The sequence below is a fragment of the Chiroxiphia lanceolata genome, chromosome 3 (assembly GCF_009829145.1).
Source record: "Chiroxiphia lanceolata isolate bChiLan1 chromosome 3, bChiLan1.pri, whole genome shotgun sequence".
NCBI lineage: Eukaryota > Metazoa > Chordata > Aves > Passeriformes > Pipridae > Chiroxiphia > Chiroxiphia lanceolata.
Genome location: NC_045639.1, coordinates 95,747,269 through 95,772,525, shown reverse-complemented (window position 1 = coordinate 95,772,525; position 25,257 = coordinate 95,747,269). Strand labels below are relative to the sequence as shown.

The 25,257-nt window shown below is 43.8% G+C and overlaps 1 protein-coding gene and 1 long non-coding RNA gene across 6 annotated transcripts; one reads left to right on the top strand and one right to left on the bottom strand.

The window, feature by feature from the left end:
* The first annotated feature begins 1,659 nt into the window (after positions 1 to 1,659).
* KBTBD11 (kelch repeat and BTB domain containing 11) lies at positions 1,660 to 24,165 on the top strand. 5 transcript variants are annotated; one of them, XM_032683351.1, is made up of 3 exons: positions 1,660 to 1,754; positions 17,346 to 17,477; positions 17,915 to 24,165. In XM_032683351.1, exon 3 carries the CDS (start codon positions 17,990 to 17,992, stop codon positions 19,766 to 19,768), a length of 1,779 nt encoding a protein of 592 aa, XP_032539242.1. In that variant the 5' UTR covers positions 1,660 to 1,754; positions 17,346 to 17,477; positions 17,915 to 17,989; the 3' UTR covers positions 19,769 to 24,165. The 5 variants fall into 5 exon arrangements, with proteins under 5 accessions (XP_032539242.1, XP_032539244.1, XP_032539240.1 ...); XM_032683353.1 differs by lacking the exon at positions 1,660 to 1,754 and adding an exon at positions 2,208 to 2,227; XM_032683349.1 differs by lacking the exon at positions 1,660 to 1,754 and adding an exon at positions 2,248 to 2,584.
* On the bottom strand, positions 14,116 to 18,907 carry LOC116784586. Its single transcript, XR_004356156.1, has 3 exons — positions 18,629 to 18,907; positions 15,785 to 15,941; positions 14,116 to 14,635 (listed from the first exon to the last, which is right to left on the bottom strand). It is a non-coding gene; the product is annotated as an uncharacterized LOC116784586 (long non-coding RNA).
* Positions 24,166 to 25,257: the final 1,092 nt, after the last annotated feature.

The following is a 25,257-nucleotide window of genomic DNA, read 5'->3' as shown; positions in this document are numbered from 1 at the left end:
TTCTACAATGGGTGTCCCAGTTTTTAGCATCATCTCCAATTCTACTAAAAACTGAAAGGCAATAAGCAGCCTTAATGTCCATGGCAAGTGTCCCAGCCTATGATCCACAGAAGCAGCAGTATTTTTCAAAAGTTGTGCTGAGAGGTCAGCAACTGTCCTTTGTATTTGTTTTCATTAATAGGTTTAATGAAAGAGGGGCGTGGGGGACTGGAAAGAAACTTAGAGGGAAGACAGTAGACTGAGGCTTATGACACTAGGGAATTCCTGCCCAAAGCTAAACTTCCATAAAGCAGAATTGAGGTTATTTTACGTGATCTGCTTCTGGCATGTTCAGTGGGAGCAGATGATAAAGTCTGCAACAGCTAAGGGCTACCTGACTTCTCAGACTAGAACTTCCGTGGAGCTTGGATTTTGTATAGGTCTTCTGCTGGCTCCATCCACAGGGGCAAATATGGCCCATAAAAACACAATATGCTACTTCCTACCCACCACTGGTTTTCAAATTGTCTCCAGAAGCCATAAATCAGACACCTCTGTTTACACCCAGACTGGGATGTGATGTGGCAGTTAAACCTGAAGAGGAGTTAAGAAAATCCAGTTGTGGTTAAAACTGTCATGTATTCAGAAAGGATGAGTCAGAATGATCTCAAATGATCTCAGATATTATACTGCTACCATGGTCACATAATTCTCATCAGTGTGAACAGAAGTTAGGCACCTTAAGGAGAGGCAGTCCTCCACCTAAGAATAGAACAACAGAGATTTTAAAAGTGAAAATAATTTCCCATATCAGTATCAGTTGTATTTTCAGTGTAATCTTGAAATATATAGTATTTAAAGTAATATGAAACAGCAGGAAGAATAATTCCTGATGTCAGAAGAGAAGAGTTATTTCTGGCAGGCTTTAATGGATCTGTTGCATCACAGGGAAACTTCTTCCAGCTAGCCAGGAATAAAACCACATACAGGCACAGTTTAACCTCGTAAAGGACCCAAATCAGGGCACAGTGGGAAATTCACAATTAGGCTAAAGCCACATGTTGTGGTTACTGACAACTCTAAGACCCCTGTAACACTGTGTGATTGTTACTTATCTATTTTATGGCAACTAGAAGCAGGCTGGCCTCTCTCAGTAGAGATCAGACATGACCTCAGCTTGAAAACCAGCCTTTGGGTTAAGCGCTGCTCTTAAGTGCACAACGTGAGTGGAGCCAAGGGTTTCAAGTGGTTACAGTTACCCAGCACTGCATGCAAGCACTTTAGTTTATTAAGTGCTAAGTCAACACATAAGAGTTTTAGCAAAACCAGTGTCAAAAAGTAGGGGCAACAGGACAAAATGAAGGAGAAGACACTCAACTACGCTTAGCCATCACCACCACGAAGCTGGAAAAACATACAGCTGCAATGGCTATACTGCCAGCACAGAGCAATTAATTGTCAGGTTGATTTGAGAGAGGAGACGGAGTAGTAGCTTTTCCAGTCTGCACAGGAGTGTCTCCCAGGGCCAGGAGCCACTCGCTGGGCAGCTGCAGGGGAACCAGTCTGACGGGACCCTGGAGTCAATGGAGAGGAGAAAAGAGAAAAACTGCAGATGAGTCGTGTTTGGAGGCAGCAGCATCATAGGAAATCTATCCGTTACAATGGCAATACAACACATCCTGGCACCAGGAATGGTTCAGAAAGGCCGAGATAGAGCGGCACGTCTGCCGTCTTCGCAGAAATCAAACTGCAGCCCGCGGTGCGGCGTGAGCTGGGTGAGTACCACTGCCTGCGTCGGGAGCAGACCCAGGGCACAACTAACGTAACGTGCGGGGGGGTTAAAGAAACTGAGAAGCGGGTCTATTTCTGGGAATCTTGATGAGAGTCTCATCTTTGAAGCGCAGAGAAAAATGGGACCCTGGCGCAAACTGCACCCAAACAGAAGCCACCTGGCCTCCTCCGCGTTGTTTCTCAGAAGCAGAGACCTGAACAAGGCAGAGGCTCCGCCTGGGAACCCTCCCCGTCGCTCTCCGCAGCGAGCACGGCGGGGCCGGGCCGGGCCGGGCCGGGCTGGGCTGTCCTAGGGGGCCGCGGTCACCCGGGGCTCCGGCAGCAAAGCCCCCGGCCCTGCCTCAGGCAGGGAAGCGGCGCCGCCGCCACGGGTATCCCAGACATGGCCCCACCCGGAGGTGGGGGAGGACTCGTCACTCCCGCCCGGCGCCGCACGGGGGGAGTTTCTCCTCAGCAGGTGGGGCCGCTCCGCCGCCCGCCCCTTCTCACCGCCGACACCCCGCAGCTTCCCGGCCCAGAGGCTGCTGCTCGCCAGGAGCCGCCGGTAGCGGTAGCAACAGGTCCGTGCCCGCTCCTCCCTCCCCTCCGCCTGCCAGGCGAACAAAGGGGCTGAGCGCGGCCCCGCGTTCGCCCGGCCCCTCCGCCAGCTCGGCCCCTGCGCTTCAGCCATTTGCCTCGCCTGGCATCGCCCCGCCAGTCCCTCCCCGCCTCCCCGGCCTCCCCGCCGGCTCCCGCGCCGTGGGCGAGGCGGCGGGGCCGCTGCGCTGCAGGAGCTGCCCCGAGCGGAGCGGGGCTCGGCGGCCGCGGGAGGAAGGTAAGCGGGGAGGCAGCGCGGCCGCGGGACGGGAGCGGGGTCGGGGTCGGGCATGTCTCGAAGCCGGAGCTGTGCCAGACCCCCTCCCCGGCCGCCGCCGCGGAGCCTGTGGGGAGCCCGTGGGGAGGATCGGTGCCGGTATCTGCCGATATCTGCGGTACAAACCGGGACGCGGAACCATGGTAGCCGTGTCTGTGTGTCTGTGTGTCTGTGTGAGCGTGAGGGGGGATGCTGGAGCACTGTCAGGTTTAATCGTGCTATTCTCTTCCCTCTGTCCCCCTTAATCCCTCTCCTCTGGGCAGTAGGGAGGCCGGGCATATCCCCATATCCCTTCTCCATATGTCAGAGAGAGAGCCAACCCTAATGCTTGCGTATTTTTTTTTTTTATCCTGCTGACCTATTAAAAATCTAAATGACTCTTTACACTAACGTTTAGGGATGTGTAAGAGCAGCAGATTGCTTCCCGCTATAAATTCTTCATGGCGTGCTTCCCCATCCTACTAAAAGCACACGCAAGCCCCGGGTGAACACATGCGTGCAGGATTTTGCAGGGTGGAAGATGCCCGAAGAAAAGTCCTACTGAATTTCAGTTGTCTGAAGCTGGTAGGTTTTTATGTCTGGTTTTTAAAGCAACAAAAAGCCGACTCCTGAACCCAAACCTACACATAGCATAGACAATGATAGTATTACATGGTATAGCCAACTTTTTTCACCTATCAAGAAAAAATAAAGCTCTATAGAAGTGACATTCTGTAAAGCTTTTCCACAGCAATTAAATTGAACAATAGAAAACTAGAACAAAAAGCTAGGAAAAAAGTAGGGCAATAAAAAATAGAATAGCAATAAAATAGAACAATCACTCTGTATGATCTGAGAAGCAAAACAGCTCCTCCATTTTTCAGAGACTTAACCATCTGTCTCCTGAAAAGGAATTAAGTGGAATGTTTGTGGAAAAAAAATAATTAAATTGTCACTAATATTGGCAAAACAATATTTGCTCCCCTGTTTAACTCTCTGGCCCGTCGTACTTGTTCTGCATTCTTCTCTGCCCAGGGCGCATCACACAGCATTTATTCACTCTTTAATTAGGACATCCAGTGCATGCCAATGGGATCCTCTGGTCATTCACTGTTAATGGCACTGTCTGAGGAGAACCTACCAAAGAGCCAAGGACTGTTCCCATGCCTGTTCCAGCTCCTCTCTGCTCTCCAGGACTGACTCCTGGCAATGGTGGCACTGAGTCAGTGGTGACAGTCTTAGGAGCTGGAGTTTGCAGGACTGTGCCTTAGTATCAAAAGACTGAAATCCTTAATAGGTTTCTTTCTTCTACGAATGCTGCGCTATCATCACTTTTCAGTATAACAAATAGTCCAAAGAGGTGAACAGACTTCAAATGTCAATAAATATTACAGCACCATTATTTGGCAGGAACATTCAATGAAAGCCATTAACTGGCTTTACTATAGTAAAGCAGGATTATAGTATTTAGGGCTTGCCTAGGTTACCATGAAGACAGTGATGTGGTTAGATGACTGGATCCAGATCCTACTTACCAGGGTTTCGGCATCCTGTAGTATCCTGTTGCAAGAGGATACTAGGGGCTGCTGAATGCTAAAGAAGGGTATAATAAAACATGAAAGGAAATCCTGCAATTTCTTTTGACATAGAATTAAGCTTTTTTTTTTTTAATACTTTTTTTTTTCTTGGTGAGGTCCTGTATGGATTTTGCAGGCATTTTTCTATTTATCCCTACTGACATTGTGCAGCGTTGCAGTTGGAAGCCTGTTTCTTTCTCGTGAAGAGAAGGAGAGAAGTCATTTTATACCTCTTCACATCCTTGAAAATACCCATTTTAAAAATGAGCTCATTTCCATTAGCCTTCTCTGGATGTGACATTTTTATATCTGCTGTTTTATTTTTCAATGGAATTGACATCATTCTTTTTGCTTCTTTTTTGGTCTCGGTGTTGTTTTGTCAGAGAACAGACATGATTAGTTCCTTTCACTGAAGAATTACTTTATAGCAGTTCAGGATTTGACAACCAGTTTAACCTGATCTATGAATGAGCAGTCCCTGAGCAGGAAGGGACCCTGCTTCTTCTCTAGCCTGGGCCGTACATTACTGCTCAATTCCCTGTGCCAGCACTCATAACCATGTGACAATACAGTGAATGGATAGAGATTTTGTCTTCCTCCTGCAGTTAATTAAGCAAACACCCAGTTTACACATGCAGAAGTTGGCGTTAGGAGTGGGGCTGGTCCTGGGATCAGACCATTTAAATCTGCCTGTAACTCTGCAGGATCAGGACCTGTGTTTTCCTTAGACAGTGTTGGAAATGCTCCAGCCTTTTTTTTGGCCTCATCCTAAAATGCTCCTTGGATGCTAACTGGCAGTTTTGGCATTGAAAGGATTACAAGAGTGGGTCAGTATTGTATAAGGGTCTAGAAAGCTAAGATGATCCCAGATATGGAGGTAGAAACTGGAATACTTGAGGGCTGGACATGTTAATGAGGAGGACGAGTTATGTAAATTAGGGGATGGCTTTATGTTAACTAGAGGATTACACAGGTTTCTGCTACAGTTACACAATTGATTAATATTTCCCTTAACCAGGATTAAAGGGGGGGGAAGAAAACAAAGGGGTTTCAACATGATTTGATAACTTCATCTCAAAGTCCTTCCTTATCCTGCTGCAGGAGCCAGATTAATCCACATGATTGTACATCAACAGGTCTTGTGAGGAAGGTCCAGTCCTTCAGATTAAGGGATTTATCTCAGCCTATGTTGCCCAAGGTTTCCTGTTTAATCCTAGCAGTTCTTTTTCTGCAGGTATCTGAATTTCAGACTGCAACAGTATTGTATATGGGGATTGAGTGTTATTGTAAAAAAGATTTGTCTGGGTCCTTTGTTCTGCACTGCACATTTGGTACTTTCCAGTTCCTTATACCCCATCAGCAAGGACAGCAGGAATTCATGATTGGTTAAGTCAGTTTATTTAATGCAAAACAAGCTGGAGAAAAAAATTCAGTGGTTCTACAGATTTTGTGCCGTGTGTCAGAGGGAGAAGAAAGATGTGTCATATAAATGCTTTTCAAGTGTGATGTTTCATGAGCTGCCATTGCTGTGCCTCTGGCTAAAACAGACGGATTGACAGCCTTTTTTAACTTACTTGGAACCACTCCAGAAACCACAAACTTTCTATACACATTGGCATAAGTTGGTCAAGCAGGTTCCATGCTGTTATGTTGTCTGTCACAACATGATTTGCATTAATTGAAGTTATTTTACATGTACACATTTATAGATTAGCACAAGCTGCTTGTTGTTTTTCTGGACACTGATTCCTTCAGGAGTACTTAAGGAGCAGAGTAAGCTTTGCATGTGGATCTGTAACTGCTGGAAAGCTCCTGGACTTCTGACTAATTTCAGACTATCAACCTGTCAGAGTTAAACAATAGTGCGTTGTTTTTTTTTTCTTAGAAGCAGATCTGCTTTTCTCTCTCTCCCTCTCTTGTAAGTAAATTGGAAGAACAGGCCTTAAGATGTGAAGATAAACTATTATTTCTGCAACGCATATTTCAGAGTGTTATACAATAAGAACTAAAAGCCTTTGCTATGGGAATGGCATGCGAACAACAAATGTTCTGATTCCATCAGTCAAAGACAAATCTGTTCATGGGAGAGTTCTCCTCTTATCCTGTAGCTTTCTTCATTTTTCCTTTACTGCAACTCCCTGCATTGCTTCACTTCAAAAAAAGCCATTTCTATGTACAGTTGTGGTAGATTAACCCTGGCTGGATGAACATGCCCACCAGAGCCACTCCATCGCTGCCCTCCTCAGATGGACAGGGGAGAGAAAATGAAATGAAAGTCTCGTGGGTTGAGATCAAGACAGTGAGAGATCACTCATCAGCTAATGTTATGAGCAACACAGACTCGACATGGGGAAATCAGAGTAGGATAATGAGAAATAGAAATGAAATCTTGAAAACATCTTCCTACCACCCCTCTCTTCTTTACAGGGCTTAACTTTACTCCTGAATTCTTTATCTTCTCCCTCCTTCAGGGAAACAGGGAATGGGCATTTTGGTCAATTCATCACATGTTTTATATGCTGCTCCTTCCTCACAGTCTTCCCCTGCTTCAGCAAGAGATCTCTCCCATGGGAGGTGGTTCTCCATGAACTTCTCCAGTGTGAGTCCTTCCCACAGGCTTCTGTTCTTCATGAACTACTCCAGTGTGAGTCCCTCCTACGGGTTGCAGTTCTTCAGGAACAGGCTGCTCCACTGTGGCTCCCCTGTGGGGTCAGAAGTCCTGCCTGCAAACCTGCTCCAGTGTGGGTTTCCCATGTGGTCATGGCACCCACAGCAGCCACCTGTTGCAGCGTGGAATCCTCCGCAGGCTGCAGGTGGATCTTTGCTCCACCATTAACCTCCATGAGCTGCAGGGGCGCAGCTGCCTCTGTTCCAGTGCCTGGAGCACCTCCTCCCTCTCCTTCTGCACTGACTTTGATATCTGCAGAGTTGTTTCTCTCACATATTCTCACTCCTGTCTTCTCTGGCTGCCATTTGCTCCTGCGCAGTAACTTTCTCCCCTTCTTAACTATGTTACCCCAGAGGTTCTACCACCATCGCTGACTGGCCTTGGCCAGTGGGTCTGTCTTGGAGCCGGCTGGCATTGGCCCCATCAGACATGGGGAAGCTTCTGGCAGTTTCTCACAGAAGCCACCCTGGAGCTCTTCTGTTGCCAAAACATCACCATGCAAACCCAATACAATAGTGTAAGAAATCCAGATGCTCGTGAAGTTAATGGGAGTTTTCCCTTGGCTACAATGGGGTTAGGATTTAAAGTGATGTCAGACTCTGGCTTTATCGAAATGCTCTGAAACTTCGGTGGGGGTTTCTAGCTGCAAGCTACTAGCACAAGCTTCATTCTTTCCATAGCAGTACACAGATATAATTCTTGTTTAATAACAACTGATAATAGGGTCCTGAAGTTTGGTTTCCACAGCAGATGGAAAAACAGTAAAAGTAAACATTGTTTGAGTGTATTGCTTTAGAGTTAGTCAGTGTCATGTGTCCCAAGAAGTTTTACACCTAGGAAAAGGGTAGCAAACACTTTATGTGCATTCACATGATAAAATTCACTGCTGCTGCTTCTTGTTGTTCAGGATGAGGTCTATACCACTCATTCACTGTGACAGAAGATGTTTAAGATAAGGAGCAGAGTTGTAAGGATCTATTAGTTAGCTTAATGCTTGGACAGTATTCCTGGCAAGATATTTTGCAGCCTTACAGGAAACAAATACTTGTATCGCACCGCCAAAATCAGGCAGCTTTTCAGAGTGGTGGTTGAAAAGCCTCAGTATTTGCTTTGAGGAGATGTTGATGTGTATCTAAAATCTCTCTCTAATCAGAAGTAACCAAACTTTAGACTTAGGAGTGAAACATCAAAATCTTTAAATGGTCAAGAACCACAAATGGGGACCCCTGAATCTGCTTCTTTTCACACCTTCTAAATCATAACCATGAAACCAAACACCTCTCTGCCTCTTATACTAATTTGAAGGTCTGTCTTCTTACTCCGGGTCCTGACTGTAGAGCTCTGTCTAGATTGCTAACTAATAAATGCACTATTGAACATGACTATTGAACATGATACAAATTTAATGGCATGCATTAACAACCCTTTATTCTGTAGCACTTTAAAAGGATAAGTTTGAATCATAGATTAGTCAGACATACTATAGTCTTTACATCTCCTCTGTGTCAGGAAGTCCAAAAGCAGCTAGGACAGTCCTGAGGTAGCTGTGGTCATCATCACCCTTCATGATTGTGTTGCCAGTCTGTATGTCTCTCCATAAAGAGCGTGGATCATTTTGGGAAAACAGGATGCTGCCAAGTCAGCAGATATGAAAGTGCTAAAGGCAAAAAAAGTGAATTCTGAGGTGAAAAGCATCATGTACATTTCCAAGGTATTCAGGATGATCCATATGACACCTGAATATCCACCAAGGCCATTGGCCAAAACAGAGAAACCATATAGATGTGAGATGGATTATTTGAGCAGAACAATGCTTTAACCTAATTCAACCAGAAGTTATTGGCATGGTACAGGAATAAAATTCTTTGGCCTGTTCTTGCAAAGATTAGATAACCAGGCAATTTTTTCTGTTCCTTAAATGTAGGCATCTTAACTATTACCTATCTGCCCTGTTAAATGGAAAAAAAAATAGTTTTTTTGAGTATAGTCAGAGAAATCAGTGCAGCCAGAAAATATTAGACTTTACACCCAGGCTCAGCATATGAAATTCACATTATAGTAAAAAATATTATGCATCTAATGTAGAAAGTGTCAGGCCATGAAAATACGAGTGTTTGATTAGAAACTTATTTTATTTTTGTCTCGGAATGGCCAGTAAGTGTTAACTTCTACTAATATAAACAGCATGCATTGCAGTCGGTTTTCTCTTCTTTCCCTGTTCATTTCCAATGATCACATGGAGTAGCCTCATATTTTGTTGAGCCCTCAGTTACATCATTGCTGCTAAAAGCATTCCCACTTCTTGGTGAAATCTGTACTGACAGCCTGCACGTACTTCTGATAGTAAAGGCTTGCCACAAAAGTACCTATGACTCCAGCATATGTTTATGCTTTGAGATCAGCAAAAGTGTTTTTCAATCCTAGCCCAACTCAGGATGGCTTGGATCTCCTGGCAATACAACTGAGCCCTGACCCACCAAAGGCAATAGAAAGAACAGAAACTTCCCTTTTGTCAGGGAACAGAACCAAGGATTCTTCTTACTCACCCTCATAAATGTTTTTATTGTTTCTGTGAAAAGCTTTAGTCTGAAGGAGAGTAACCTTTCATAGACCTGATAGTTTGGGCACTCTGTTGACATTTGGGGGTTTTACTCTTGTCAGGCAAAGGAAGGGCACTGGCATGTTTTCCATGTAGCTTGGTTAGATCTCTAACTGTTGTACAGAAAGTCAAAGTAGCAGCAAGAATCAGTACTGCTATCTTTTAAAGCAAGAACTAATGTCTCCTGATTGTACAAACTAAGCACTTTGTCACCATGGTCTTTGGTATTTTTCTACTGGCTAGCCCTTGGTAGCTCTCATATGCCGATTTTTGAGGATCTGAGTCAATTGGCATCTAACTGTACCCACACAATGCCTATGTGTACAGAAGCCATCTGTGTGTTCCAGACTCCACTCCAGCAGCTTGTTACAGGTAGATCAGCAGTGCTGTACAGCTCAGATACACAGTGTCGGTCTCTGCCCTTGCAGGAGAACTGGGAGGTGCATCCCACTCACAGGTCAATTATGTGTAGGAATATGGCCCCACATCTCTCCATCTTGGCTTGATTTTCATGAAATAATAAATAAAAGAAGCCAGACTCCTATGAGTCACCTAATAGTTCACAGTTACAGGCCCAACAGCAAACTCTACCAGCAGCATTTCTGCCATGGCAGAGAGAAGTCTGTGCAAGCTGATTGCTTTCCTCTTTTTGGATTAGGGCTGTCATGCTGGAGGTTTTGCTTTGCTATCTGATCTGGCTTTCTTGGGTCTTACATCTCTGCTGCATTACCATCTGCCAGCTAAAACTGCCCTCAAAGTCAGCCTTTGCCGTGTTAAGCACTGCGGCAGGTCTCTCCACCTTTGAATCTAGTCCAAAATCTGTGTAGAGACTGTCTGCAGAAAGCTGGAAATATTCTGTAAATTGAACTATGTGTGGTATAATTTTTAGTTGCAGCTAGATTGATTGTAAACCTTAAGTTTGAAGAAGTGTCTGGGCAAAGAAACAATATATGCTCTTCAAAAATGAGAAGGGTGCCATTCACAATATATCTGAAGGGCCTTTGCCTTTCTAAGCATCGCTTACCTAATTTGTCAGTAAATCAGTGAGCCTGTTCAGTCTCTAAAAGAGGGGCTTTTTTTCTCTTAAGTATCATATTTAGAGTTTGTCAGGAAAAAGAAGTGTTTTCTTTAATTGCCTCCTCTAGAAGTTTTTCTTTTACTTCCTTTTCTTAGACATAAGTCTCAGAAAAATGGGGCTGTTTGCTTCCCTTTGAAGTCAGTTGTTACTTTTCACATTCTGTCTTTCTCAAGCACAATGGTGACATATTTTGGCAAATTTGTGTTGCTTTGGGCTCTTAAATCTGTATGTACTTTCCATAATGATACTAAAAGCAAAACCCAGTTTTCTTAAATCAGGAATTTAATTTCCTCCAAATACATTGCCCCATCTTCTATATTAAATGCAATACATAGAAGGTGCACTGAAAGAGTACAGTCCATTCATGGAGATAACTGCTCTTCTGAAATGCAAAACCAAGCCTGACTACTTTGATTTTCAAAATTCTGTCTGAACTAGTTTGCTGTTCTGCTTGACTTGGCTTCTGAGTGGATATTCTCCTCCTTGTTTATTTGTACCAACGTTGCCAAAGGGTTGTAGAGATTTTGAACATGTTTGCAATTTGTTGACCATACAGTTTAATGCCGAAAAGCATTTCTGCAGTCAACATTACCACATTGCACTCTAACATTACACACTAATGCTTAAATGAGGCTTTTAATCATCACAAGCTGATGCTTTGCTTCAAGTTAGTGCTCCTGGTGTATGGCAATTTCTAGAACTTAAGGTCAGAAAGGATTACTAGATGAACTAGTCTTCTCCTGTAAAAATTCTGTCACCTTGGACTCCCCAAGGCACACAGTCATGATCCCTTTCATGAGATCAGAATAAGAATCTTCTCATATCAGATCAAATGTCCACCTAGACCATCATCCTGCCTCCCACATGGACCATAATCCAGTATTCAAAGAAGTGTGCAGCAGAATAAAAATGTGTATTTCTCCATGGGATACTACTTTACCACTTTATCTTCGAATATTAATACCCTGACCATTTTCCCACGCAGGATCCTCCTAAGCTGGATGTACCTTTTGTGTTTATTGTGTATTTGGTTGCCTTCTATGAATTTCTTTTCCTTGAGCCCATTCTTCACTTTCCCCATCGATTAATGTAAACTTTCAGTATCCACAATACTCTAGTTGTCCTTTTTTCCCCTCAGTAGTGTGGATATATTGCTTTGTTTACATTTACATTTGGTTTGTTTAAGGTTTTCTCCATCAGCCTAAGAAAGCCATCAGGATCTAGAATTTTCATGTGCCTACTCTTGTGCACAGTCATCAAGTCACAGAGCAAACATACCAAGCCCTGAAGAACTGTCAGCACTGCATTTCTTGGGCTAAGCCTTGCTCTACTAGTTCTCCAAGAAACTAGTACAAGCCACCTTTTCTCCAAAGCCATGGAAGTGTGGCTGTTAGGGGGTGCCTAAGCTAGTTATCCTCTTTTTGCTTGGGAGTTGGCTTGAGACTGGTGTACACTGTGTGGAGACAGAGTAAGCTTGTATCTGGTTGCAAAGTGTTGTTGTGAGTCTCTCACTGAAGTGGGTTTTTTTTTTTAATATCTGTGAAATAATTTAGTACTTTTCTCTGTCATCACAGCTTTTTAAATGCTACTTCCAAAATGTAAAGCCTGGAACATACCTACTTCCATCCATTCATCCACCATGTTACGTTGCAAACCTACTAATGCTATAGATGAAAGGTAACGTTTTCCCTAGTGTTACTCCTTATTTCCCAGAATACACATTCAAGGACTGTGTTTATTCTTTCAGCTATAGCACCATGCTATAGCTTGGTAGCACTGTTCACTAAATGTAGTGTTAACTGTGCCCAGATACGATGAAAGCAACCAAACTCCAGTTTATCACAGCCATGACCACATGCTGTCACCTTATATCTAGAACTAGACAGTTGCTGGCCCATGTCTAGAATTAGCAGAAATGGTGCATAAAGAGTTTTGCTGCATTCGGTGTAGTATTGCCATGCCATTATCTCCTGATCTGTAGTGCATTAGTGAGAAAGACATCACATCAGCTCTAGAGTTTTTCTCAAAGGTATTGTAATCACTCAAAACTTGTTTCTGACTCTTCTTTTTTTGTTAGACTTTCTTTTATCTAAGACATATTGGAGAGGACTTGCACTTAATCTTTGCTAGATTTTGCTTTTGTGGGAGTGTTATTTCCTTTTTCTGTGAGAACTGCTGAGAGACCCTGCTCCTCCCTAACTATTTCTGAGGAGTCTAAACTGTGGTAGGAACTCAAAAAGATAGTTTCCTTTTTAGAGAGTGTTTGCCTCTATGGATATTACTGTAAGGAAACCTTTTCTCTGGTCACAATGACTGTTTAGAACTTGTATATTTTTAGTTTGGATTTGCTAGCTGTAATATCGATTTAATCAGGCTTTTGATAATATTTTTATTATAACTTACTTCCTCTCTCTCTTCTTCCCTGCCCAGACACACACAGCCTTTTCTTCCTCAGTTTCTGATGAGGAACTGCTGCCCACGTGTGTCTTGTGTGGTCTATAATCATAAGCTGCATTTCTTAATTTTTTTTTCTTTACGATTTTATGAAAATTTTGTAGTTATGAGATAGAAACGTACCTCTGTTACATGTTGTGAGAAAATTACAGGACCCTGAAAGGTCATAAGGAAGCTGCATAGGCAACTTGAGTGTGAATGCAGTACTACAAAAGACATAGGTCCAGCAGTCAGGGCAAGACACTAGGATTGTATTGTAATCCTGGTTTTGAGCACTCCTAATTTTAAAAAAGGAAAAGAAAAAGAATTATTCTTCATGCTGTATTTCTTCAGGTGGCACATTGAAAGACAATTGTGTTTTTTTCTTACAAGCAGGAGGCTAATCAAGTGGTTAAGATTTAGAGTGAAAATTTGTGGTAGGATCCAAGAATTCACTTGGTGCAAGCCCTCTCAGAAAAATGGCATCTTTATGCTCCAGATGTTTTCCCCATTTACAAAGAAAACATTTTTTCCTCCAGATTTCACAGATCTACTCAATGAGCAGGAGTGTAACAGACTATTTTTATAAACATGCAAAGCACTCTTCACTTTACTCTGCCTCCTAGAAGATTTTGCCTTCTGGTCTGAGCTGGATGTCTTCACACTGGCCAGTGTGAAGTCATTGTTTAGTTTTTAAAATAAATACAAGGGATGTTTTTTCTCTTTTGATGATTCTGCCTCTTTGGATGCCTTAATCATCTCAATCAGATGACGCCCATATCCCAAGGGAATTCTCTACTGAAGTAAAATTTGGCAGTACAAATTTTTACAAAAGCATTTCCTGGACTAAGGTGGAGCAGAATAGCATTCAGTCATTTCTGAACTGGTGTGTCTTTTGGGAGGACAGCCTGCATATGTAAATTAGAGTTGCTTATGATAGGGAAAGCACTGCTTTTATTTACCCCGAGACTTAGTCAGAGCAGTTTTCATTTGTGAACTGCAGAGCAGTAACCTAATTCCTCCCACATGCGCATATTCCCTAGAGAAAGTGGGTCTTGCTACAGCACAGGGTTTGGGTCAAAGGCTATTGGCACTGCACAAAAAAAAGTAAAGAGAGAACAATGCAGTACAAGCATTTAATTGGATTTTATCAGAAGGACTGCCAAATGAATGCAGGAAACTTTACCTGCAGCTCTTCATTACAGTTTCTCTGTCAGAAAAACTACGCCTTCTTATCTGTGCTGTTACTTGAGCAATGCCTCACAGCATCTGAGATTGGGGCCACACATCCAGGATATTGTAATTGTGTCATTGCCAAGTCTGTAAATACAGTTCATGTTTGTTGGCAGCTCCTCTGTCCATTAACATTACATCATCCCTAGACCAAGCCCATGATAATGAAAACAGTAATTCAGCTTCTAACTTAAAAGTCCCCAGTATAAAAAGTGATATGATTAGTCCATAGATACCGTGTCCTGTAAACAGCTTGCTTCCTTTTCCAGTACCGATCCTGTTTCTGAGTTTTGAAAAAAGTGCTAAAACTAAGTTTGTTTTAAGCTGAATGAGTTTGTTAGGGGGTCAGATTCTTCTGAATCAGCACAGCTATCAAGTATCTTCTGCGATTCTGTAACTTTTGAATGTTCTGTGTTGTTAGAACAGCAATACAACTCTTTGATCACTGTAGATAAAAAAAGAATGGAGAAGTAGTTCAGTATTGTATTTCCACCAGCCCCTTTCAGCATCTTCCTGTTTTATACTAAATCGATGACCTTTTAACTCAGATCAGGCAAGTCGCTCAATAATGGGAAGGTTCCACGACTTCTCTGAATTGTTTTTTCACCTTCATCTTTGTGTAATGCCTATATTTTGTTTTCAGATAGACAGAGGTGCTGAGATTGCTGGAGTGGTCATTGCTGTTGTTGACAGAAGTCCTCCAAACCCTCTTTCAGCTTTTCTAAATCTTCAGCTTCCCTGTAGCGTTCCTTGTTGCCTTAATTGCATGTGATACTTTGACTGAAGTCCTGTTCATGCTCAGCATAAAATTAAACATATTCTTGGTGGTTAGCTTTAGATATACCAGCAGGTCATTTTCTTCAGAATTCTGCTGCTTGCCATTAGGAAGCCATACCATCAGTCCTTCTTTCTCCCTGTGATTCCTCAGGAGAATGCTAATATACGTGTTTGTTACGACTGCGGTGGCTGGCAGCTTCTATCTCAATAACACTTCAGTGTCAAGTCAAACTTCTAAGCCAAGCAGATATCTGAATATGAGGAAAGGTATGATAACTGTGTTTAGGAGGATGTCACCCTTTCTTTTTTCTTTTTTCATTAGCTGAGAAAATTGAAAAGATCACTTTTTTCTGGTTGCTGTTTTAACAACTTTGAACATTCTAAATGGTGATTTTCTTTTGAGACATAATGCAGGAAATACATCTCACCATACAGAGATATTATTAGTATTACAGTTACTGGTTTTGACTTCTCCCATTTAGTCACCCACACTTTTAATTTTTGGTGGCACTCTCTTTCATTCTTCCTTTATAATTTCACTTGCAAAATCAAACTGTAGACTGAGAGTTTGAAACTATCTGAAGCTACTCATTCCTTCTTGTAGCGGGGGAACATAAGTAAAAGTGGTGTCAAAAGTGAGGTGTTTCAGGAAAGGGCATAATATTGAGAGCAACGGGGGAAGGTATATTAGAATGCAGTGAATGTTCATGATTGTGGAGTTCAAGCTATCCAGAACTGTATCAAGATAAGGATTAAATATTGGGGAACTAAGCCCAAGAAAGAGCAGAGGAGACACAAAAATGTTTTAATTACTTACTTGTGTCACATTGTAGCAATTTTCTTAATATAACTGTACATCTGAGCTTGGCATTCCTGGTGTTTTCCTAGCCACCTCCACTGGACCTTTGTCGTTTCACCAATGTCAGTTACAGTTGTTGCTCTTCAAGAAAGCTGATTATCAGGGCTCTGAAGGCCTGGAGCAAAAAGAAGATTAATCTCAGTGTCTACAGCATAATAAAATAGCATAAAACATGGTTACATAGTGAATTCAGTACTGTGAAGGCTCAGTGACAAACATAATCACATCAACAGGGATGCTGCCCAGTTAAAGTTAATAATGAATCTATACATCTTCCACAGACACACCAAGTGTACACACAGATCACTGCATTTCTCATTGTCTATTTAAAGCTGCAGAAAACTCAGTAAAACCTGACCTACAGAGTTTGGGTCTAGACCGCAGGAAATTTGCCAGTAAGACTATCCGAAGTTCATACAATGTCATAAAAAGTTCCTAAGTGTCAGATTTTTTAACACCAAGATGAGGAATACAAAGTTTGTGAAATCTGCTCATTCTAGTAAGGAATATGCAAATGCTACTGAAACCTTGTTATGGTCTCAAAGTCTCAAGTGCCCAGAAATCAAACATCAGCATTGATTCAGCCTAACTGAATGTGATCAAATGTAGAAAGCACTTCACAGGGAAAATCCACAAAATAAAAACCCATAAGAGAAGACTGATACTACCATTTAAGTATAGTTTGCATGTGCAAGTACGGGCTTCTAGGTTTCATGTACATGTCAGGGGTTTCCAGACAATGTCACTTACTAATTATGCTTTCAGTAATTAAAAAAAAAAAATCAGAAAGTTAGATTTTCCTAATATTAATTTAGTAAGGTAAACGAATCATCTCTGCTGAAAGAAAGTCACAATGCATATTTTACATAGAAATTAGTGTTCCTTGAGAACTGTGAAAAAACTGCTAGCAGGGATTTGGATGGAAATAATAACCTCCTTAAACATAGAATCAGAGCTGCAGATACTTATTAAATGAAATTAAGTACATTTGGACAATTTTCATGTGTCATTCATCAAAACCTAAACCGAGCCTGGGAAATTCATAAACAAACATGAGGCAAACAAATGGCACTTTTTTAAATTCTAAAAACTACATTTGTGAAGTCACTGGGTGGTGATTGTGCTGACGGGGACTAACCTACTTGCAGCCATGCCCTGTAGCCTGCCGTTTCCCAGAAGAGACTTAACGTTCTAATTATCTATTGTGATTTTTATGCTTGTTTCTGCTTTTTATTAACAGAAACTGTAAATCTTTCAGATTTAGGAAATCCGATTTACACCTTGCTAGTGCATTACAGCTACATATGCTGCTACATAAGTGTGAAATTGCTTGCTTGTCCTAACAACAGAAAAAATCCTTTCTTTTGTAAACAGAATTATTAGCATACTTATTGTCCCTTTGAGATACTCTAGATATTCTGTTAAAGGAAACAATGCTCTAGTAGTCCCAAACTTCTGAGTGAACAGAGAATGTGTCGATTTTAAAACTAATCAGCTTTTTACACTTTCTTTTAAACAGAGGGAATGCATATAAGGAGCAGTGATATGAAGAATACTTCACAAAGGTCATGCGAAGACAAACTTGACTAGTGGGGAATCGCCTTCCAGAATCAATTGCAGCCTCAGCCTTCCACTGAAATAGTTGCACAAGGTGAATACATTGTGATAGTACTCCTGAGTACTTTTAAGGACATTTTTGCTCGTCACCCAGCACAGAGTAGGGACCAGTTGTCAAGAAAAGGATACGGTGCCTGCAAACTGCTTAAAGTTTTTGCACAGCTACAGGAAAAACAGAATTGCTTTTCAGGTTGTTGTGGTGTTCATCGGGGCGACCCCCCGTCCCACCAAGAGAGCTCAGGTTTTCGGGGGCTGAGCTACCGCAGTTAGTCCCGGGCCGAGGGAGGCGGCAGAGCCGCAGGGTGGATCCCCCGGGGAAAGCAGAAGCAGAGGTTTAGTCCCGGAAACCAGAGACGGCCCCGCCTGCGAGAGTAGCGGCTCCCAATATTAAGCCGGAGAAGCGGGGGGAAAGGGGAGGAGGGTGAGCGGAGGCAAGCACGGATGCTGAGTGCTGTTGTGTGTCCCCCGCAGGTGATGGCCGCCCCGCCGGGGCCGGCAGCGCTCCGCACAGGCTCGGCGCGGCGCCGCCAAAGGTAGCGCGGCTCCATGGAGGGCTCCCTGGAGGGCAGCGCAGCCCCGGAGGAGGAGAGCGGGGCCGCCAACGGCGCCCCCCCGCCGCCGCCACCGCCCACCCCGGCCGCCCCCTGCGGCTTCAGCTCCTCCCTCTGCTTCAGCGCTGCTGCCGCCGAGCCGCAGCCGCCCGCGGCCGGCGGCCGGGTGGTACAGAGCCAGTGGGAGATCAACAACGCCGCCTGCCAGCCGGAGGAGGACGATGAGGAGGTGGTGGGGCCGCGGGACCGGCCGGCGGAGGAGCCCGACCTTGTGATCGAGGTGTCGGGGCGTCGCATTCGGGCGCACAAGGCGGTGCTGGCGGCCAAGAGTGACTACTTTCGTGCCCGCGCCTCCCGGGACGTCCTGCGGGTGAAGGGGGTGAGCTACGGGGCGCTGCGGCTTCTCATCGACTACGTGTACACGGCCCGCATGGGAGAGGTGCGGCACGACAACCTGGCGGAGGTGGTGAGCGGCGCCCGCGTCCTGCAGATGCCGTGTGCCCTGCACTGTGCCGCCGAGGCCATGCGCGCCCAGCTCTGCCTTGGCAACTGCTACCAGCTCCTCTGCCTGGCCAAGAAGCAGCGGCTGGCGGAGCTACGGGAGGCTACCTACCGCTTCATGAGCGACCATTACCTGGAGGTGCTGCGGGAGCCCAGCGTGTATGGCCGCCTCAGCGGCACTGAGCGGGACCTCATCCTGCAGCGGCGCATGGAGGCCGGCCGACCCTGCCTGCTGGTGGCCGAGGTCAGCGATGCCTTCGAGCGGCCGGGTGGCGGCAGCCGGCCACAGAGCCGCGAAAGCAGCCGGCCGCAAAGCCCCTCCTCCGTGGTGTCCCTGGAGGAGAGCGGCTCCCTCATCCACTGCTACCAGGAGGCCAGCGGTGAGTGGAGGGTGCTGACACGCCTGCCCGAGGAAGCCAATGCCAAGGGTTGTGCCATGTGTGTCCTCCACAACTACCTCTTCCTAGCAGGGGGCATCGTGACAGGACCGGTGGGTAGCGAGCCCAGGGCCCGCCTTTCCGACAAGGTCTTCTGCTATAACCCCCTCACTGACACCTGGAGCCAGGTGCGGCCGCTGGCCCAGCCCCGCTCGCAGCTCAAGCTGCTGGCCCTGGATGGTTACCTGTACGCTGTGGGGGGTGAGTGCCTCTTCACTGTGGAGAGGTACGACCCACGGGCTGACCGCTGGAGCCCTGTGGCACCTCTGCCCAAGGGTGCCTTCGCTGTGGCTCATGAGGCCACCACTTGCAATGGGGAGATCTATGTGTCAGGAGGCTCCCTCTTCTACCGCCTGCTCAAATATGACCCCAAGCGTGACGAGTGGCAGGAGTGCCCTTACAACAGCAGCCGCCGGCGCTCAGCGGACATGGTGGCTTTCAAGAGCTTCATCTACCGCTTCGACGTGAGCAGTGGCCGTGGTGGGGAGCCGGGCCCAGGTGGTGGGGCCGCTGGTGGTGTCGAAGTTTTCCGGTACAACACAGTGGCCAAGTGCTGGAGCCAGTGCGCCAGCCTGCGGCCCAGCGGCAGCCCCATCCAGCCCTTCCGCTGTGCCCCCTTGGGTAACACCATCTACTGCGTCAACCGGACCGGCACCCTTCGCTTCAGCCTAGCCCAGGACGGCGAGGTGGAAGCGGATGGTGGGCTCAAGGGCACTTTTGACGGGGAGCTTCTTAAAGCTCCCTTGGATGTCAAGGGTGTTCTCCTACCCTTTGTGCTTACCCTACCCGAGAGGCTGGACAAAGCAGGGGACCAGGAGGGCTCCCTCCCACTCTGAGGTGGTCAGCCTGGCTCTGGCTTCCTGAGAGGGGAGCTGGGTTGCAACCATGGGAGACCCACAAACTCCCACCTATAGAGAGGATTCCCCCTGGTGAGTCTGCAGAGAAAAGGGGCTCCCCCTTTCCTCCTCTCTGCTCCCAAGGTTTTGAGCTGGTTGTAACTCTTCTCATGTTTGCTGTGCTTTGTGTGAAAAGCCAAGCACATGAAAGTAAAAGCTGCTATATTGGATAATCTCTGGATTATGTTTGTGCCAATTCCCAATCTGAGAAAAACATTTTTACACCTGGATATCTAAAATGTTCCTGACAACAGTGTCATAATGGGACTTAGTGTTGGTTGTGTGTTTACGCATAGCTGCAGTCTGGGTTGGAGCCTTTTCTACTATTTGGGTTTTTTCTGTCTAGGATGATACTGAGGGATAAACATAGTTTAGCTGAATTTGTTTGTATGTTAAACCAGCTATTTCCTGTGTCAGAAAAGTATAGGAAGAACATCTCCGTCACAGCCTTTCATTTCTGGTGCAATAGATGGTTTAAGGAAGATGTGGCACTGTGTGGTCCCAGGAATTTCAACCACAGATGATTTAACATATACCAGACTTAAAGTTTTAAGTAACAGAAATGAGTGCCACATGTTTTACTTGGAATACAAAAAAAAAAAAAAAAAGTCAAGTTACCTTTTTAAAATGTGGCATATTATAGCACATATGAAATGTTGATATGTTCTTTATTTGAAAAAGGCAACGGTTTCTATATAAAAAGACATTGTTTTATTACTTTTTTTAATCAGAGATTTTAAATTATAACAAAAATGAGCTGAAGCTGTTCAGACTGCAGCCAATTGATGTGACCATGTATGCCACTAGAGCTGGGGAAAAACTTTGTACTTCATCTGCTCTTTAATTAACTGCAGGTCAAGGAAGGTTAACCTAAACCAAATGTAAGTTCTTTGAAACTGACTGTAAACAGCTTAAATGTTTCACTGTATGTTCAGTATCCTGTGGCAAGAGGCTTTTCCAGCTTGGTTCGAGACCATCAAAGGAGGACATGGCAAATAGGAATGCGCAACACATGTCGATTATATTGTGCACTAGCATGATGTTACCTCCTATCTTTTGATTGAGAGACTGCTTTATTTATTTTGATCTCATGATTATTGTAATCAATAAGTCCTTGTTAAATGCAGTACGTGCTGATAGCATACGCTGTCATTGTGATTCTAAGCTTCCCAAGAGAGCTGTTTGTGGAGCAGCATCCTAATGAGTCAAAACCATACAAAGCTCCTTTTTGCCTGTGGAAAGTTGTCGTGTTACTCAGAACTGGAAAAGAGTAAATTGTCTACATAGACATAGTATATTGAAAAGGACACATGCATTTATTTTATACATTTTATATTGCAAAAAAATCAGCAGGCAAGGCAAATGTTTTAGCTTTATGGTAAAACACTGAGAAACCTTTTCTGAAAAAAGGAACTTGTGTTTTTGCTAGTACATCACTGTGTACTCAGTGTGGAACTGGCATGGACTGTGGAAGAGAATTGTTTTTGCTCAAAGTTCTTGTATAGATTCATATTTTAGAAAGACATAGGGACCTTACATCAAAGAAAGCAGATTTTTTTATGTTTTATTAAGATGTTTTTGTTAAACAGGACTTTAGCATTCTTATATGTAATTGCTAGTTCCAAAGGAAGACAGCAGGCTCTGTCCTAAGAGACACCATCTTTACAAAAGAGAGTAGTGAAGTTTGTAGATACTTCTTTTGTTCACTTAAATTTTTTTTTTCTTTTCTCCTTCTGTTTTAACACTGTTGATCTGGTTAGCCATGCTATAGAAAACAGTGGTCCAGTTTTAAAAGTTCTTAGCCTAGTGAGCCTATTCCCTAGTGAACTAATTAAAGCATCAGTCGGGCGGGCAGGAGCTGTAGGCCTGCAGAGTGTGATGTTTATCTTAGTCTCAGTACAGGTTGGTGCCGTGGAATTTAATACCATTCATGGAGTGTTGGATTTAATTCTCAGACAAGAATCCTTGGAAATGTTGACTCTAAATTAAATTACAGCATTGTAGCTTGAGCAGGAAAGAAAAAGTATGTGTTTGCCTTCGGCATAATTTTTATGTTAACTATAGAAAGTATTTCAAGCTGGGTAGTGAAACACTTAGGTGCATACTTAAACTTAGCATAAGTGCTGGGCCAGATTTTGAAATAGTAGAGTCACCAGGAACACACACAAGGAAATGTCTGTTTTATCTTGCAATACAATACAATTTCATAGTTCAAAGTATTACGTAGTATAGTTCCTATACTACAGCATAACGAGACATTAAGCCAGCTTTTGCATTCCTATTAATTAAGCATTAATTAAGCACTTTCATTCCTGCTAATGCATGAAAATGCTTTTAAACGAGTTTTGGGAAGTCTCCATGATTTAAGCTGTGAAAATAGCTGCAAACTTCCGTGAAAGAATGAACCATATCCTTTCTTCCAGTATTTGTTGCTGTACACTATGAAGAAATACATTTGGAAATAAGTTCTATAGTAATAAGCATTCAGTGAACCTGCAGTGATTTGTATTTTTGCTAGCTCCTATTTTTAGAAAAGGTTGAATCAAGTGCTTACCTGCTTTCACTGTTTACACAGTGTCAATGGGGGCAGTCTGGGCTTCATTAGCAGCTGTCTATCAAACCTGTTTCCTTTGTACACTCTGCATAGTCACAGCCTGATGATTGACAACAGAGGCATGTTTCTAGCCAGATTTCCTACTCTGTGGCCTCTGTTTCCTCCCTGGTAAGCCTGAGGCAGATTTGCTGAGAGTTGTTTTTTCCCCCAATTAGATCTTCACCCAAACAACCCCACCAAACTTGGGCACAAAAACCAGAATTTAGGTAATCTTCAGGCATTTGAAGACCAAAATTATCATCCCAGAACTCTTCAGTTTAATTTAAACCTAGCCACAACTGTCCCTTTGACATGTAGAAGTGCTGAGCAGTTCTCCTCCACTCACTCAGAGCTGCCCACCTCGGAGCAGTTCCACACCTACCTAAGGACCACCTCAACTCCTTTGAAACTAGATGATGGGATACCTAGAAGCCACTGATCTAATAGGGTTTTATGGTACAGATTAAAGGGCCAGACCACCCTCAAGTTGCATCTGTTTTGCTTTGAAGACAAAGCTGTTTTATCTAGAGTCACCTGAAGGCTACTCTATTTGCATGGGAACATGGAGATCTGTGTGTGCTTTCTTAGCCTGCAAGCGTTCAATCCACATCTTCCACTGCCTCATTGTCAATGGACTAAAGGACCTCTTGGAGCTAGTCCCCCATCTCTAAATATTTATGCATTTTGTACTGTATGTTAATTGGCTAAAAAATCTCACAGATTGTCAAGGTAGGTAAATTCAAACCCTCATCCTCACTGACGAATTGGAGACTAGCCAGAGAGACATAGTTTACTCTGTCATCTTTCTTCTCCATGAGTATTCCAGTCCTCCCATTTTAGTGGGACATGCAGGAGATAATTTTTCTGCTCCAATTTTTTAGGCAATAATTTTTCCTTCCTAGAGTACTCCTGTTTTCAAGGTCATCTGCTTGAGGATTTAGACTTGAATTCCCTTAAGCTGAATAAGGGCTGAAGTGAGGCCTTGCACTTCGCGTGTGTGTGCACGCGCGTGTGCATTCTCAGATCTAGATGACTGTTGAGAAGAACTGTATTGGGACCACTTCCTGGGTTCTTTTTCGGGGATGAGCTTCTTGCAAATCCTCCAAAAGCACACACAGGCTCCTGCACATTGAGTTCTGGGTAAATTTCAGGCTCCGGCTCCTGGGTGGGTAAGTCAGGACAGATGTAGTAAATGTTTGCACAATTGGGCAAGTTTTCTTTGGAAAGCTTTTGCAGACAGGCTCTGTATTTTGGGTTACCAGTCCAAGGTGAGCTACTCCATGCACTGTACTGGGAGGCCAAGCAGGTAACTTGAATTCTTCTCAGGGGTGCCGTCTCGGTAAAGAGGCATTGTAGTGCCTAACATGGAAATGCCTAAAGCCTTCATTGAATCTAAAACTAAATCCCAACTTCAATAAAGAAATGCTAATAACAGATGGAACCTTTCTGTTTCCATCTATTAACTAGTTCTGTAAAAAGAAATCTTTAGTTGTAGCAAAGGCTTGTGTACAAATTCTGTTCACACTTGGAAACTAAACCAAACAAATAATTGGCAAAAGAATAACCCTATTTGATCAAAACCAACTCTGTTAAGCAACATGGGAAAGATGCTAATCATATCCTAGTAATGAATAAAATTGTGCAGTAGCTGATGTAAATTCTGTCCACAAAAAGTTTCTTTGTAAATAAGTACCTGGTAAAATTTAATTGATAAAAGAATAAATTATTCACATGAAAGCCGTAACTCTCCTGTGCTGTTTGATTGGCTCTCAGTATTGTATCCCAATTACCAGTGTTCATGAGTGGCTATTGCTTTTCCTGATTTACAGTGTGCATTCCATTGACTGCTCCATAGATGTGTTACCCTTCATTATCACAAAGCTTAACAGCAGTGCTGGTGCTTTGTGTCTGGACTGATGTGTAGTGTTTTCTGTGTGAATGAACCCAGAAGATTTAAACTGAATCGTATCTTTGGGCTTTTTTTTTTTCCCTTCAGCGTTGCCCCTGGGAAACTTAAGAAAGCACAAGAGGAAATGGTGATACTGTTGAGCAGTTGTAGTAACAAGCGTTTTATTAATTTTTTTTGTCTGCTATTGTTCCATGCACCAGATTTGCACTGGGTGTAACAGAACAGCTCTGTGTGGCTATTATCAGTATGAGTCCGAGTTCTGTTGTAGCAAAGTACATTTTTACATATTTGCTGCCTCAACTCCTACTCCGAGATAATACAATGCAAATTTGTGATAGTTTCACACATTTACTAGATTACTGTAACTATTCTGACTTCACATTATTGCTACTAAAAGCAGAGATTGACACACAAGCTCAGTAAAATTTTGCGCTCAGAACATATAATCAGACACTTTTCATTTGCTTTGGCCTGTTGAATGCTGAGAGCTGCTGGAATGAACCCATTCCTATTAAGAATCAGCAGGATTGCTGGTTTTGGCTGGGGTAGTTAATTTTCCTCACAATAGCTGTTATGGGGCAGTATTTTGGATTTGTGCTGAAAACAGGGTTGATAATACAGAGGTATTTTTGTTATTGCTGGGCAGTGCTCACAGAATCAAGGCCTTTTTTGCTCCTCACCCCACTCCACCAGTGAGGAGACTGGTGGCACACAAGGAATTGTGAGGGGACACATCTGGGACATCTGATTGCAACTGACCAAAGGGATATCCCAGGCCATATGTTATCATGCTCAGCATATGAAGTTGGGGAAAGAAGAAGGAACTGGGGGACATTCCAAGTGATGGTGTTTGTCTTCCTAAGTCATCGCTATGGAGCTATGGAGCTGAAGCTCTGCTTTCCTGGGGATGGCTGAACACCTGCCTGC